We start from the raw sequence: 15,343 nt of genomic DNA, 5'->3' as shown, positions 1-15,343 counted from the left end.
GCACTGATAAAAGATCAGTTAAATATTAAAATATAAAAATATCTGGGGTGTGGGTTCCTGGTATATATAGGGGCCCTTAAGCCAGTCAACACAAATTCCACAGAAGAGTCAAGGGCCTGATCCATGCTCCTCAAACTCTCTTTTCCAGGGGCTGATGGCCTGACTGCACGCACCTTCTTTCCATACCTGTTTTCAGAGAGCAGCTCTCACTGTATGACCACCTTCAGCTCCTTCCACTTATCAGATGGGCGAAAGGGACGCTGGAAGAACAAGATCAGTCTCTCCCCAAGCAGGAAAGCCAAGGTTGCAGCCTTCCAGCCCTAGGGGTTTTGAGTTTTGCTTCTTGGTGAGTTTCCTCTGTGCACACACTACCTAGTAGGTTTTCAGAAATGCAAGGATGCCCTCTATTGGCCTTTCTTCTGGCCATTCTAGAAAGGGCCCACACCTTGGGCATTAGGACGCTGGGGGTGGGGGTGGGCCCTTTTTGTGTTAACAAAAGGTAAGAAAGGACAGCAAACTCCCCTCCCTGAAAGGCCAGGGGAACAGCTGGCTGGCAGAGGCCAGAAGTGACACACTCCTCCAGCAGCAGCCAGCCCCACTGGCCACAGCCCAGGACTTCTAGACTGGAGGCCATCACATCCTGGGCGCACAGGTGGCTGGACCCGTGATACAGGTCAGCGATGGAGCACGAAGCACACGCAGCAGGCTCGTGTACAATTAAATAGCATGTTTAATCATCTCACAGCAGACAGTAGTATAAACTGTAAGTTTCTTTTTAAAAAGTTACTCCCCAAAGCTCCCACGCCTCAACACCTGTGGCTGAGGAACTGGTGAGAGGGCTGGAGGGATTCAGGAAGTCTGTTCCAAGGAGCTGAAAGTCTTTCCAGATCGAGGTTGCCTTGTGAGTAGCCGAGAGCCCTGTGAGGAGGTGATCCCCACACACACACTCCAGCACACATACACACATGCAAGGGACACAGAAGACACGTAGACACAGAGGAAACCGCAGTGGGGTAGTCGCACACATGTGCTCTCATGCCATCACATTCCAGTCCGTTTGTGGCTGTCTCTTCTGGGCACAGGGAGTGGTGGCCTGAGCCCTGAAGTAGCCAGCACTGGTCAGGACGAGAAGGAGGAGGCAGTCTGTGTCTAGCCTAGCTGTGCTGACACAACAGCCCAGCAGCCAGAGGGACCCTCTCCATTCCTGAAACAGCCAGTTCTCCCCAAATCTTGGGCCAGACACCATTTCTGCACTACCAGCCCGGCATCAGTGGTGAGAAAGGGGTGCCACTTCCTCTAGACCTAGGGAGGACACACTGCATCCCAAAGAAGAGAACAAAGAACATGCCGGCAGGCTCTTAGAGCCAGGAAGCTGGTGGTGCTTGGTTCTGTAGCCAGGGGTGGGAGGCACAGCCAGGCCTCGCTGTGCAGGTGCCCTGGGAGCAGCAACACTGCCGACAGGGAGCTGGAAAGGAAGCCAGGGGCTGGCTCTGTCCACCCTCCGAGGAGGGGAGTGTTTGCAAAAGAGGAGGCCCTGAGGTAAGGATATTGGGGTGGGGGTGGGGGGCTGCCAAACAGGTTTAAAGAGGAAACCTCTTCGTTCACAGCTTTGTTCAGGGGTTCCCGAGAATGTCTCTCTGGGTTCAAGTACCAGCAGCTCTCGTTGGGGGTGTTGGCGGGAGTGACCAGCGGAGGCTGGGATGGGAGGACAGCTGCCCACTGAAATGGGAGGTATGAGAACCAGCCTGGCATGCTCCGGACCCGGGCCCTGCCACCCCTACCCTGAGGACACAGATCAGGTGGCTATAAGAGCTCCTCCCGTGAGCTCCTGGCCTTCAACGGGGTCTGCCCATTGGGCACAGAGCCATTCTGACCATGCAGGAGTTTGCCCTTCTCTCGGTCTGGCCAAGTGAAGATGGCATCATCGCTGTCCAGCTCCGACTCGGAGTGCATCAGGCTGCTGCTCAGCATTGGGCCTTTCTGTTTGATGCCTGCAAAGGAGACAAGACAAGGAACCCAGCGTCAGGAGCATAGCCTCCGCATGCTTGCTCCACACCCGGTGCCCTCCGCCCAGCCTGAAGAGGAGCACAAGGACAAGAAGTCGTTGTCCCCTCCTTGCCTCTAGCAAGGAGGCGTCCTGGCTAGATGGAACCGCGAAGTCAGTAAACGAGCCCAACAGTTCGGTGCTGACTGTTTATCTCCAGTAGCTTTGGTTAATGCCACCCAATGACATTCTCTTTTAAATGGACAATGTTTCATCATCTCCCTTTATGAACAAGAGTTCTACGAGAGGCAGGAAAGCACAACAAACAAGAACTCAGGCTCTAGAGGAGCTTTCACCGTGTCCCGCCTCAGCATGGATGTGAAGTGCTCACCAGAGTTCCCGACATTGAGTGAGGACGCGACTTCACTCTACAGAGAAGCGTGCTCTGGCTTCACTGAGGGGGACCGGGGTGGGAGGGCAGGCACACGGCTTGGGAGGTCTCTCCTGCAGGGGGGAGTCTGACTGGACGAGGGGCTCTCAGAGACGGTCCCAAGCCGTCAGCTCATCAAAACACACAAACAAGGACCCCTAAGAAGCAACTGAGGTCAGAAACCATGTCTAAGATTCTGCAAGCCACAGAAGTCACCTTCACTACTTACGCCTCCAGATGCGCAGAGGCCACGCCATACCATGTGGTCTGGTGAGGGCTTTAGGGAAGATCCCACCTAACAGCAAGATGGCTGCCCTCTGGCTGGTGCAAATACTACTCCAGAGAAAGCAAAGGTAGGCTGAGACAGCAGGACTAGAAATGGGAATTGCCAACAGGGAGAACCTGGGCCCTGGCACTGCCCATCCCCAGGAGCTATCCCACCTCCTTTCTTAAAAAGGTGACCACTCAGGTGAGGTGTGTTTGAACCCTCAGCATCCAGCAATGACTCTCCCTCCTGTGAGCCCACACAGATCCCCAGGAAACACTGAGAGTGCCTGAGAAGACTGTCAGCCATTCTGCCCTTTCCTGGCCAGACGGGACTGAAGGCTGGGATGCTCAAGGGCACCCAGGCTCTGACTGCATCTGTCACTCGGGACCACCCCCCAGCACAGACCTTGACCATGTCAGGGGTACAGTTCTGGGACATGACTGCAGACAGTCACGTCCCCCACTGATCCTCAGCGGCCAGAGCAGCAGGGTCAGAGAACGTCAGTATCCTGGGCTTCTCCGGTGGCGGGGGACAGTGGCCAACATAAGAACCAGGCCCAGTGGAGGCTCAAGGCCCTCAAAACCCCTGCTTTGCCGCTGTAGATGAAAAACTCAGGCCCTGCCTGTCTGTGCCCTGTGGGGGCTGTCTCCTCCTAGTACCCACTGATGCTTCCCTTCTTCCCCACAGCCCTTCCAGGCCACAGCTGCAGTGGACAGGAGCCTGAAGGGGAGACATGTGCTCCTGGCTCCACAGCACACAGCACTCACCCTGGGCCCTCCTGCCACAGGCTCCCACTCTGGTTGAAGAACTGGGTGGATTTCACCCACTAAGCAACACAAGTTGGGAAACTGGTAACGTCAGTGGCAGCTCAACAGGCACATGTATGACTCAGCAATTCCTTTGCTAGGCCAACACCTAACAAATCCACACGTCTGTCCACTAAAGGACATGGAAGAGAGACACTGAACAGCTGCACTCCTCATCACAGCCAAAAATGGAGAAAAAGCAGCCGCCCATCAATATTGTACCAGACAAATAAAAACATTCACACAATGGAAATTACACAGCAATGAGAGTGAACGAACTATTGCTATGCCTAATAACACGGGTGAATGTCATAAATGGAATGTTGAGTGAAAGGAGCCAAACCCAATGATTCCCTTTATATAAACTACTCCAAGATACATGAAATAAATGGCGGGGGGAGGCAGTGACTGGAAAGAAGCACAAGGGGGCTGATTCCACGGGCATATTCCCTTGTGAAAATACAGTAAGCTGTGTTAATAATTTTCTGTACGTATTAGGTTGAACCACAAAAAAATGCCATTTTTATAGGTCAGACACCAGTAATTCGATATGGTTCAATCTAATATACTTCAATAGAAAAATTTTTTAAATCGACAGAATAGCAAAACCAAACCAAAAACAACAGCTGCTGAATGTAAACCACCTCTCCTGAGGCGGGCTCCCCCACATCCTGCCCAGCGGCTCGCTCAGGTGGGACTGCTCTACACGTATTTCCACAGTCACTCCTCATCCAAGCTTAACCTGGCTCCCAGCAAACACTTTCACGTACGTCATGCCCCACTAAATTTACTCTTCAAGCTGAATTTCTTACACAATACGTTCTCGAATCCCATTCCCCTCATCCCACTAGTGACCCTGCTTTGGGCTGCAACCACTAATCCGCAGAGCCCAGAACAAGTAAGTGCAATACCAAATCCAAGGGACTGTCCCCGTGCTCCCACTGAGACACCCCACAAGAGAAGGGCCTGCGGAGTCTCATCTTGGTTACAGATGACCACCCTGGGCTCCCTTGCCACCCTGTCCTGTCACTAGAAGCCTGCCTGCCATACTGCCATCAGGCTCCCTTCCCACTTTGCCTTTTCAACCCGGCACTTCTTTGTACCACCACTCAGATTTTCCCTCCCTGCCTCAGAAGAGGTCTCCTAATTCCACTTGGCTCCCTCTCTCCTTTCTTCCTATGCCCCACTCCCTCCTTCCTTCTTAGGCCCCTCACCTGTATTTTCTGGATCTGCCCGCAGACTTGCTGGAACCCCATCTGAGAAAGCCCGTGCCCTTTAACCCCCGTCCTGTTTCACTTTTCATTGCTCAACTAACTCAAGGACTGTTAAATACTTAGGGCCTCCATTTCCTCACCATCTACTCACTTCCTAAATAACTGGCACTTTCACAGCAGCTGTTGTCGACCATGCTATTCTAGCTCTTTAGGTGACCAGAAACTGTTCCAGTGTCGTCAGTTCTCATGCTTTTCCTATGCAGAAGCAAACGCTGCTGGCCACTACCTGGTGATGCCCCTCTTCCCTCCTCCACAGCCATTCTTGGGCTGCTCAGCCCTGGACTCTTATCTCAGCCCTCAACATTCTCCCAGAAGGCATGTGACCCACTTCTGTGGCGCTCACCAGCATGTGGAAGATCCCCACACTGACACTTCCAGTCCAATTTAATTCATCTTCTCTTTCCCACACTGTCACTGCACCAGATGTCCTAATTCCCTCAACAGTGCTCTCGTTCTCTGTGTCTCCCGCTTTGCCACCCCAAGGACACAATGCTGTCTGAGCCATCATCACCTCCTCCTTGGACCAACACAGAAATCTTGCTCGCCTTCACCTGTAATTTCTTCCTTTCAATCAATTAAATGTTGTCATTAGACTAATTTTCCTAAGCCAGCACTTTCAAGATGTCATTTCTCATTACTATCAAAATAAGTGCTTAACTTCTTAGGCTGATGTTCAGATCTTGCCACAATTTGGTCCTGTCCATCTTCCAGCCTCATTTCCTCAACCCCATTCATAATTGCCCTAAACCAAACACTCGATCTTCAACATTTCTTTTCCAGTCTTTCTCATTTCAAGGGGGAACATCAGCCAGCCCACACATACTCAAAGAAGGAGGTTGGGGACCAGCCTTTACTTGTCCTTTTCTGTCACACTCCTCAGCCAACATACCATGCATCTTCTCCCAAAGTGTATTTGGACTCACCTGCCTCTCTTTATCCCATCATCTCTACCATAAAGACATTCTATAGAATGTCTGCTCACCACTCTCGACCCTCCCAAATTCCTTCACACAGCAGCCATAGTTGTCTCTTTAAAATGTAAATAAAATTGCACCATTCACCCCCTTAAAAACTATCTGTAGTTCCCCGCTGCTCTTAGAAGGAACCCACAACAAGGTCCGGCTCTCTATCCAGCCGCATGCCACTTGCCCCGTGCTCACCATGTCCAGTATGTCGTGTCACCCTCTACTTCCTCAAATGTCCTCTGTTCCTTCCAGCAGCTGGGCCTTCACCGACTTGCTCCTCTGCCTGGAATGCTATTTCCCAAAGTCTTCACTTGGCCAACTCCTACTCGTCCCTCAGGTCTCAGCTTGAGGATTATTCTTTATAAAGACCTTTTTCATTATCACATTGTTGTGTATGTGTACATTTAATGTCTGTCTGATATAAGCCACATAAGAGCAGAGTCTGTCTGGCTGACCATAATTTAAGTGGTGTCTGGCATAGGGCCTGGTATACAGTGGTCTCCACCCATATTCACAGATGAATAAGATACAGTCCCTGCTCTCAAGGATTTCACTGACCGGTAAGAAGACAGACAAGTACATAACTAATATAATACTAGGAAATGCTTAAACACGTGGGAGGAAGATGAGCACTTTAACGAGCAGGTTAAGGAAGGGTTGAGAAGGTAGGAACCAGCAGAAAAGAAATCAGCAAGAAGGAAGAGCTCAGAAAAGCAAACTGCTCCAAGCTCACCAAGGCCATGCCTACCAGACCCAAGTAAGTCGCTGAAGGGTTTTAAGGGGTGGGAAAACCTTGTCAGAGTAACACACAAACAACCTTGGCTGCTGTGTGGAGGGTGGGCTGTGCATGTTTTCACCTCCAGACCTCCGTTTTCGGTATTCAGGTGTGGGATGGATGCTCTGGCTGCACTTCTCTGGTTTACAAGCCCCACCACCTGCAGGTACCACCCCTCAGCGTTCTCTAATTGAGCTGGCTGGTGCAGAGCCCAGACTCCCTCGAGCGTTTCTTTTCTTCTGATAAGTCTTTTCTCCCTCACTGGACTGAAATTCTGAGGCGAGAGCTTGTGTCTTACAACTCTCTATGTTCCCTCTACAACTTCTCCTAACACAAAGCTTTAAGTGTGAGAGATGCTGAATACTCTGTGTAGTAGTAGTAGTTCTACTGAGGGTTTAGGAATAACTACAGAGTCCAGTTCCCATTAACAGATGATGCCTGTCCTGCGGCATCCACGATGCATGGAAACCTCAATGACTGAGCCCAGCTGAGGAAGGAAGGCTCCACCATCCTGACCCTCCTTGCCCCACCACCGAAAGCCATCTAGTGACGGTGCTAGGAGGCATCGCGCGCAGTCGGCAGTTCTTGGGTGGGAGGCCCCTGCACAACCCTCCGCTGCTGTAAGACAATGGTGGAGCCTATGCCTCTGTCTGCCAAACACAGGCGAGAGGATAGGAGAGAAAGAAAGGCTGGATGAGAGGAGCTCAGCTGGCAGACACTGGCTTTGCTCTCACCTTGTCTGCCCAGAAAGGACAGACAGCTCAGGCGTGAGAGACCAGTCCCTGAGCCTGACTACAGGGGCAGCTTCAAAGGCTAAGCTCCAGGCCGGAACCCTGAGCGCTACGAGCAGACAAAGGAAAGCACGTGGCCCAGCCCCTCTGCAAAGAAAGGCCAGCTGAGAAGCAAGCCCTGGCATGAGCTCGGCCAGCACGCAGCTTCTGCCAGCGCAGGGCCACGCCGACCCTCACAAACAGCTGTTAGTGACACATTTAGGAGGGGATAGTGACAGTGGCTCTTCATGGAGAGTGCACAAATCTAGATGCCCCCAATCCTGTTCCCATGGTCACTACCTGCTCGGGAGGTTGGCTTCAGTTCCAGGCTTTCCTGATCTGTAGCGTCCAGGATCTTATACTTGCTTTTTCTCTTGGGTTTTCCTTTTTGCCTGAAAAACACAATCCCCTCCCTGCTCAGGAAAGAGGCTGTGTGTGAACCTCAGGTAGCCCACCACAGGGTTACAGCCAGGTGGCATGCACGGCCCTGTCTAGGGCGGCTGCTTAGTGGGTGGGCTGTCTCGCCCCACTTCTCAGCCAAGGGAAGATGGTAACTGTCATCTGTTCTTCAAATAATCCTCACCAATTCTGGGCAAAGGGCAAGGGAAATATGAATATTAACAATGAAAAATATATAATAAATGTTACGATTATACAGGACTAGATAGGAAGGTTCAAATGAAAAACGCATAATGCTAATCGTGACTAACCTACGTATACAGCTATGTGAAAACATGTATACTCGTGAATCCCAACTAGAAAGGAAAGCAAAAAAAAATGAAGAACTCGTGTGTTAAAGTGGTGAGGCTGAGGTGTGGAGTGTTAAAAGGACACACACCCTACAGATGTGACCCAGCTCGACATCTAGGCCCACCCACTCCCACCAGGCCACGTTGCCCAGATTCCAAATCACTGGTGCCAGCCCCTGGCAGAAGGAGTGTGTGTCCGCCCTCAGCAGTGTCGAGGTGAGGAAAACCCTTCTGCGTGTGCCTTGGGTGGGCCAAGCCACACCAGCGACGGGACGGGTGCACCCCAGGACTCAGCGCTGTCCCTGTGCAAGGGACTGGATACCCCTATGATGAGTGACTGCGTGACTGGAAGCCTGAATGAGTTTCCAAGGAGAATCCATCTTACCTCTTACAACAACAGGTCACAGTCCAGGACAGGATTCCCAAGGCAACAACAATGACAAAAGAAGCAATGATAACATACAGCACGCTCCACTCTGTCAAGAAAAACGGCTGTGGTCAGGGCTGTGGAGAAAGAGGCTAGAGGGAAGTCTGGGCTGCTCCCACCTTGGGCAAGAGGTGGCTTCACTCTGTAGACAAGAGTGACCCCAGGGCTCCCAGGAAGGTGAGACCTTAAACCTTTTGAATTGCCCAGTTTTTCAGGCCCTCCACTGAGACCCTGGGGCAGTGGGAGGGGGACGGAAAGCTGAGGGCTCCCACGAGGCTGTCGCACGCAGGCACTCCACAGGACAGGAGCCACTGCGGCTGGCCGACAGGCTGCAGTGTGCAGCTGTGGGACTTAAGCCTGGTTCTTAACAACTGCTTCAGAGCCTTCCTCTAACCTGGAACAAGTGTGGAGGAAGGCAGCAAAAATCCTGTGCAAACACAAAATACACAAAGTTCTCCTCGCTTGCTCAGCTGCCTCGGATACACCAACACCCACCCACTCAACTCACAGCCACACTCCGTGCCAAATCAGCTGGCACAGTGCCAAGCAGAAAACTCACCACAGTTGCTGTCTCCATCCCTCAGCTGCACCTTGATGAAATTCTCCATCCAAAAAGGGTCACAGATGCAGCGTTTCGTGAACGAATCACAGTGGCCATGCTCAGAGCAGTTCAACTGGCACGCTGGAAGCAGCGGGAAAGGGACAAAGTCAACAGGAGTCAGAGCCGGGGGAGAAGAGGGGACCAGCCGCTGCCAGCTCCCGTGCAGGTGTGAAGACACCCTGCTCAGTGGTCTGTGGTGACGTTTCCTGAAGACCCACCCCAAGAGCTTGGAAAGGCCACTGGAATGGTTCCAGACTGCGTTGTACGTGTCATTTCTCGACAGCAGTTCTTAATCTCTCATGTCCCGTAGACACCCCCTTGTCTGAATAGTTTAATTGCCAAAATAAAATACAGAGTATTACAAAGGAAGGCAATTACATTGAACATGTTTTTGAAATATCTGAGACTATAACTTTTAAAAATAATAAACGTGTGCCTTTATTAAAACATTAGTAGCAAGATCTAGAAGTGGGTCTAACAACTGATAAGTCTGAACTAGTGATAAGTAGAAGTGACATTTCATCGTGTGTGATACGAAATTACCTGTGATTTCTACTGCCTCAAAGTCAGAGGTTCTGTTAATAATACCGAAGTGTGTCACCTACCTTCATAATTGAAGGAAATAGGAATTTCAGTTAGAGGTTAATGAAAAGAAAGATGTCATTTTCCCCACTCAACACACAGCCCCTCTGAATGCTGTCACCGGGCCAGGGCCCCAGGTTGGGAACATGTGCAATGAGTCGGGACTCCTTCATGGTGACGGTGGTGGAGGGGAGATGACCTCCATGTTCCTGGAGGACAGGACGGAGCCCGAGCGCAGGGGAAGCTGACAGGTGAGGCCCGGTTCCCAACGTCCCACAATTACTCACTGACAGTGTTAACCTCCAGGGCTCTGAATATCAGGAAGTGCTCCTTCTGCTTCTGCAGCTCACTCTTCAGCATCGCTGCCACCTCATGACCTTTGAAGATCTGGTGAGGAGGCTCGTTTTGAACAAAAAATACCATCTTGGTGCTGCAGAGACATGCAACAGTCTGAATGAGTGAAGCTGTCAACAAGAGCAACAGTAGCCGCCCTGTGCTAAGGACCGTCTGCTTGTGCCAGACGCTGTACGAAGTATTACACATTCTCTCACAACAAGCCCGTGAGAAAGGTGGTGTCCACGTCAGCTCCATTTTACACAGGACAACACGGGGGCTCAGAGGGGTTCAGTACCTTGCCCAAGGTCACAGTTAATTATGGCAGAGCCAGACCCCAACCCTGACACGTCTGACTTTCCTAAAGGCCTGTGCTTTTAGAACTGCCCTAAGCTGCCGCGGCTAACAAGAGGACCCATTCCAAACAGGTACCTGGAGACCAGGAAAATGGGGGTTTGGTTATGACTACATCCCAGCTGTCAGCCTTTTAACAGGTAAAACTGCAGTGCTATTGGTTTTGTGCCTGGGTTACTTATAAGACAAACCACAATGCTTTGTAAAGTGTAAACTATTAGGCGGCACCGGAGCACTATGCATAGGCCAAAACAGCCCAAATGATCGTTACTATGACAGCGACAGGAAAGACTCGGCAGTGGTGTGGCTGACGCAAGGTCACAAGACTGCAGACCCGCAGTCCGGCTGCGTTCTGTCAGTTTCTGTCCGAGGCAGACCATGTTTGCACTCACACTGGGTGGCACAAAACCTATTCTCTATGGCTTGGCCTCCAGTTTTGTTAGCCTGCTTCCTGACTTCATGTTAGTGTCACAGACGGGACCTTCCCGGTCAGTAGGTCGGCACACTGGGATTGTAGGTGGGCCTCAGCACGCGGGTGGCTGCGTGGGACCTGACTATCCCAGAGGCCCTGGGCCAGCTGCTTACAGTTTAAGTCTAGTTATCCCAAAGTGCCATGTAAATAGTAGTATTTTCCATGTGTGGCATGGCATGAAAGTTCCAGAAGCACTGTCATAAACGACTTTCCAAAAGCTTGCTAAGCAGGGAGGCCAATGATGAGGTATCATAAATTCCAGAACCAAGAAACAAATCTTCATCATACAAGATGTGTGGCCCACATCTCGTTAGTTTCTCATCCATGCTTACAGTTTCTATCTATATGCCAATAACCCTCACCTCGTATCTCCTCTCCCCATGGCTCTCCTGAGTGACCAAATCTTTCATCTGCAAATGCCTGCTTGAATACATACACCGGATCTTCCACAGGCACCTCAAATCCAACATGTCTCAAAATAAACGTATAGTAATTACTGAGTACTCACTGTGTGTTGGGGACTACACAAACATTATGTTATTGGAGCCTCAGTAACAATCCTATAAAATGGGTACTAGATTTTTCACAAGTGACAGAACAGGTTCAGAGACGTGAAGTACCCTGTCTGGTGGAAGGCCTGTGCTCTTTCCCACTGTAACACTGTATGTAACACGCTCCAGTCACATTCTGCTCCCGAATTCCTCAACTGAGTCACCCTGGTCCAAGCCAGAAGCCCAGCCATCGCGATGCTTCTCTCTTCCTCGTGCCTGGTGCTGTGATAGCAAGTCTGCGAGCAGACCCTTCCACGGTGCTCTTACCAGCACTCCGGCTAATGTCTTCCCACTGCTTCTACCCAGCCAGTTCCCACAGCTTGGATCTAGCCCAGCAGCCACTTTCCCTGCCGACAACTGGGCTGCTGAGCAGAGCTTAAAAAATCCTAATCACTATGCTGTCTCAGATCCAGTGAACCCTAACTGGGAGCTTTTAGATTTTAGGTGCCCAGACCAACTGAATCAGAATCTCTGGGGTGAGTGAGGCTCGGGTAACGGTAGGTACGTTCATAAAAGCTCTAGGTGATTCTGTTATGTAGCTAGGTTTGAGAACCACTGCTCTCACCTAGTCTCTAACCTTGGTTGAGACCCCAATATTGCTCAAAGGCAGTACCCATTCCTGGCGCTGTTGCCCCCCACACCTACAAGCTTTACCACTTTCCTCAGGTTGCCCACCTCTTTCCTCCCTCCTCAGAGCAGAGGGCCTTGCCTCCAGTTTCAAAGACAAAATGCAGCATGTTGGTGCCAACGCTCTCCGATTTCATCCTCTCTACCCCCAAGGTGCCCATAATAGCATAATAGCGTCTTCCCTCCTTTCCTCCCGTCTTCAAAATGCTGCTCCTGCTGTGCCATGGCCAGAACCCCAGACCTACCTCCATTTATAACCCCCCCCCAAACTCCACCATCTACTTTTCCTCTGCACCTGCCCCTCAGTCTATAAAAATGCTCTAGAATTTCCCATCTTTAAAAGGTGTTTTTGTGATCTTATCTCCCATATTATTTTCAGCACCAACCTCGTCAAAGAGGTGTTATACTTACCGTCTCTGCATCCTCAAACCATAGCATGAATTTGCCCCCAACACTTAAGTAGAATGCTCTCGCTATAATTCTGATGATCTTCTAATCACAAACCCAACAGCCTGTTTTGTGTCCTCACCACACCCGCTTCTCTGTAAGCATCTGAATCCTTTGGTGGCAGCCCCCACACTCCCCCGCCCCCACTCCCCCAACTGCCCACTCCTCCCTTACCTCCCAGCAGACCAGTCCCACCTGGATTTCCTCCCACCTTTGCCTGCTCTTTCCTAGTCTCCTTTGCTGGCAATCCTTTCTTTGCCGCCTCTTTAAATACAATGTTCTCCAGAGCTCTGTCCTCAGCCTCCTGACACAGTGTGACTCGTGTCCTCATGCCTTTGACTCGTGCTTGCATGCAGTGACTCCCTATCTCTGGCTTTTCCTCCACCCCAAGTTCCGACCTATACTTGCTACTACCTGATGAAACATCTCCCCATTAACCCCAAATTCAATAGTCAAAACTGAACTCATTATCCTTGCTTCGAAACAAGCTCCTGTATCCCGGATCTCAGTGAGCGGCCTTCACCATCTCTTCAGGCTTCTATTTCATACCTCATTCACTCTCGCTCTCCCAAAGGCTCACCACGCCCTATTAATTTACATCTGAACTGCTTTTTAATGTCTTCTACCATTTCTATCGCCACTACCTTAATTCAGGTTTTACTCCCTTTGCACGAGACTAGTCCCAAAGCTTCCTGATTGGTCTCCCAGGCTTCAGTCTCTCCCTATTGTTGTGTAGCCTCCACACTACTGATCTCCCTTTAAAAAAAACAAAAAACTAATTTCCTTGCTTTAAAAACAAAAACAAAAACTTCACACACATAAAACAAACTAGGCTGAGTCCTCCTGCCCAAATTACTGAAACTGAACTCCTTGGCTCGCATATAACTGCTCTCAGTCTACACAGCAGCCTTCTCTTCCACCATGCTCTGGGGCCCGAGAGGCTCTGAACCAGAGGAAACTGTACTTTCCTACCACAGGGCCAGAGCTCATGCTGTCTCCCCATACGGAATTTCCTCCTAGTCCTCCTATGCTTGACCAACGCAAGTTCTATGTCTTCTGGAAAATCTTTGGACTACCCCCTACCCCAACCCTCCTGAAAGAATTCACTGCCCTTGCCTCTGTGCCTCCAAGATACCACACATTCTATCAAACCCACTCTGTACTGGTGATGTATGTTTACTTGATTATTTCCCCTCCTAGACTATGGCCTTCAAACAGAATGGACCGCTTCTGACCTTACACCCTGGTACCCTGCTGCAGTGTCTAGTACAGAGCATGTGACCTATACGAGAAGACAAGAGTTCATTCAAGAAATGGACACCATTGAGTGGTTCCTGGTCGGAGAGCCCACCCTTCCCTGTCTACCCACACTAGTTCTCGGCTGGCTCACGAAGCCCAGGTGACCCCTGGTCTTTCCTCTTCTCCCCCCTTCATGGCCCAGCTACCTCTGCTCCGTGTACGGCTGAATCTTTTGCACAATGATGTCGGAATCCAGCACCCCCAGGAGGACCCCAATCTGGCGGATGAACATCCCTTTCAGCCTCTCAGTTAGCTGACTGACGTTGACATCCAAGATGATCTCCACCAGGTTGTTTTTCCTGGGATCTGGAAAGCATGTGCATCAGTCATGGCTTTAGAAGCAGGAGAGGTAACACAGACCTGCCACGGTGCGTTTATTTTGGTACAGGAGAGAAAGTTGTGACAGCGTTCAGAAATGCAACAGACCTCCTTCAAATGGAAAGGGGCGATAACGAATTCCGAGTAATGCGTCTGGGGTGGCTTAGAGAGACCTTCAAAAGGATGCCTGGTCCCTGTATCAACCTGAGAATTACCATGCATGTGCTGGGGATCAAGCCAAAGCTGGGAGGCAGCGGGGTTTAGTGAAGGGAGGGGGAAAGAGAGAAACACTTCAAGGTTTGTTTTAAAAGCCTGTCCCCAACTGGCTTTGCTGAACTCTCCAGGCCAAGTGGAGGTTATCTAACAATCTCTCCTGATCTACATCTGATTCGTGACTTGCTGTACTTTGTCTACTATAGGAGTGAAAATGTCCATTCAACAATCTTATCAACAAAGGGAATGCACCTGCCCTACAGGTTTGAAAACAGTAAATACGAAGGAAATCCAGGCAGCCAAGAAACAAGGATTTCCTTAGGGCCACAGCAGAGCTGCACGATGTTTTTACAACTCAGAACTGGGAGACCATTGTGCTTTCCTTTTGCTTATGTCCTAAAGACTGTTCTACATTTGGAAGTTCAGAGTGATTATTAGGAACACCTCATCCACATATTCGAGTGTATCATCTGCCCATTCGGATGTCTACTTTACATAATTAGTGGGTTATCTGTGATCTGATTTTAAACACAGAAGAGATTTTATAGTGTCTGTCTGTTGTCCTTCAGAGAGATGGGAGAAGGAAGGACTGACAGACCTGCAAGGATCCCTTCCCATCTAAGACATCCACACAGGAGCGTGGCCTAGATAATAAAGAGCAGGTTTAAAGTCAACATCTTCTCATCAGATACTCAGGAATTTATAAAGCTCTACTCCACTCCACACTCACTTCCTTTCTAATACCAAATTAGCCTCAAAGCAAAATAAAAACCTGGTTCTACTTAAGAAGGAAATTTTATTTCTGCAAATCTGGGAAATGCAAAGGACACCAGTTACTTTACCTTCCCTGGGTTGTCAGATAAAGCCTGAGCCTCAACTTATAAAAATAAATTGTTTTTTGCATCTGGGTGCTGATGAGACATCACGACTCAAGTTATTCCTGAGCTCAGATTCCCAAAGTACCCTGAGCCCTCTCTCATCAGTCACATGGAGGGGAGAACATGCTGGACAGGGCCACAAAGGCCTGGCTCTGACACAACTGCCGTGTGACGCTGAGCAAGCCCCTCCCTCTCTTAGTTTCCGTTTCTCCATCTGAGA

General features: G+C 50.2%; 1 protein-coding gene across 3 annotated transcripts in view; it reads right to left on the bottom strand.

Moving 5' to 3' along the window:
* Window positions 1–707: 707 nt before the first annotated feature.
* Window positions 708–15,343, bottom strand: part of KIAA0319L (KIAA0319 like) — an 86,927-nt gene continuing 72,291 nt past the window's right edge. For all 3 annotated transcript variants that reach the window (XM_081057545.1, XM_081057544.1, XM_081057546.1), the window contains exons 16-21: window positions 13,861–14,020; window positions 9,919–10,061; window positions 9,008–9,130; window positions 8,407–8,497; window positions 7,573–7,664; window positions 708–1,991 (exon numbers count right to left, since the gene is read on the bottom strand). In XM_081057545.1, the coding sequence (XP_080913671.1) occupies window positions 1,804–1,991; window positions 7,573–7,664; window positions 8,407–8,497; window positions 9,008–9,130; window positions 9,919–10,061; window positions 13,861–14,020 (797 nt within the window). In that variant the 3' untranslated portion in view covers window positions 708–1,803. The remainder of the gene's footprint in view (window positions 1,992–7,572; window positions 7,665–8,406; window positions 8,498–9,007; window positions 9,131–9,918; window positions 10,062–13,860; window positions 14,021–15,343) is intronic.

The sequence above is a fragment of the Rhinolophus hipposideros genome (assembly GCF_964194185.1).
Source record: "Rhinolophus hipposideros genome assembly, chromosome: 8".
NCBI lineage: Eukaryota > Metazoa > Chordata > Mammalia > Chiroptera > Rhinolophidae > Rhinolophus > Rhinolophus hipposideros.
This window is presented reverse-complemented; position numbering and strand designations above follow the sequence as displayed.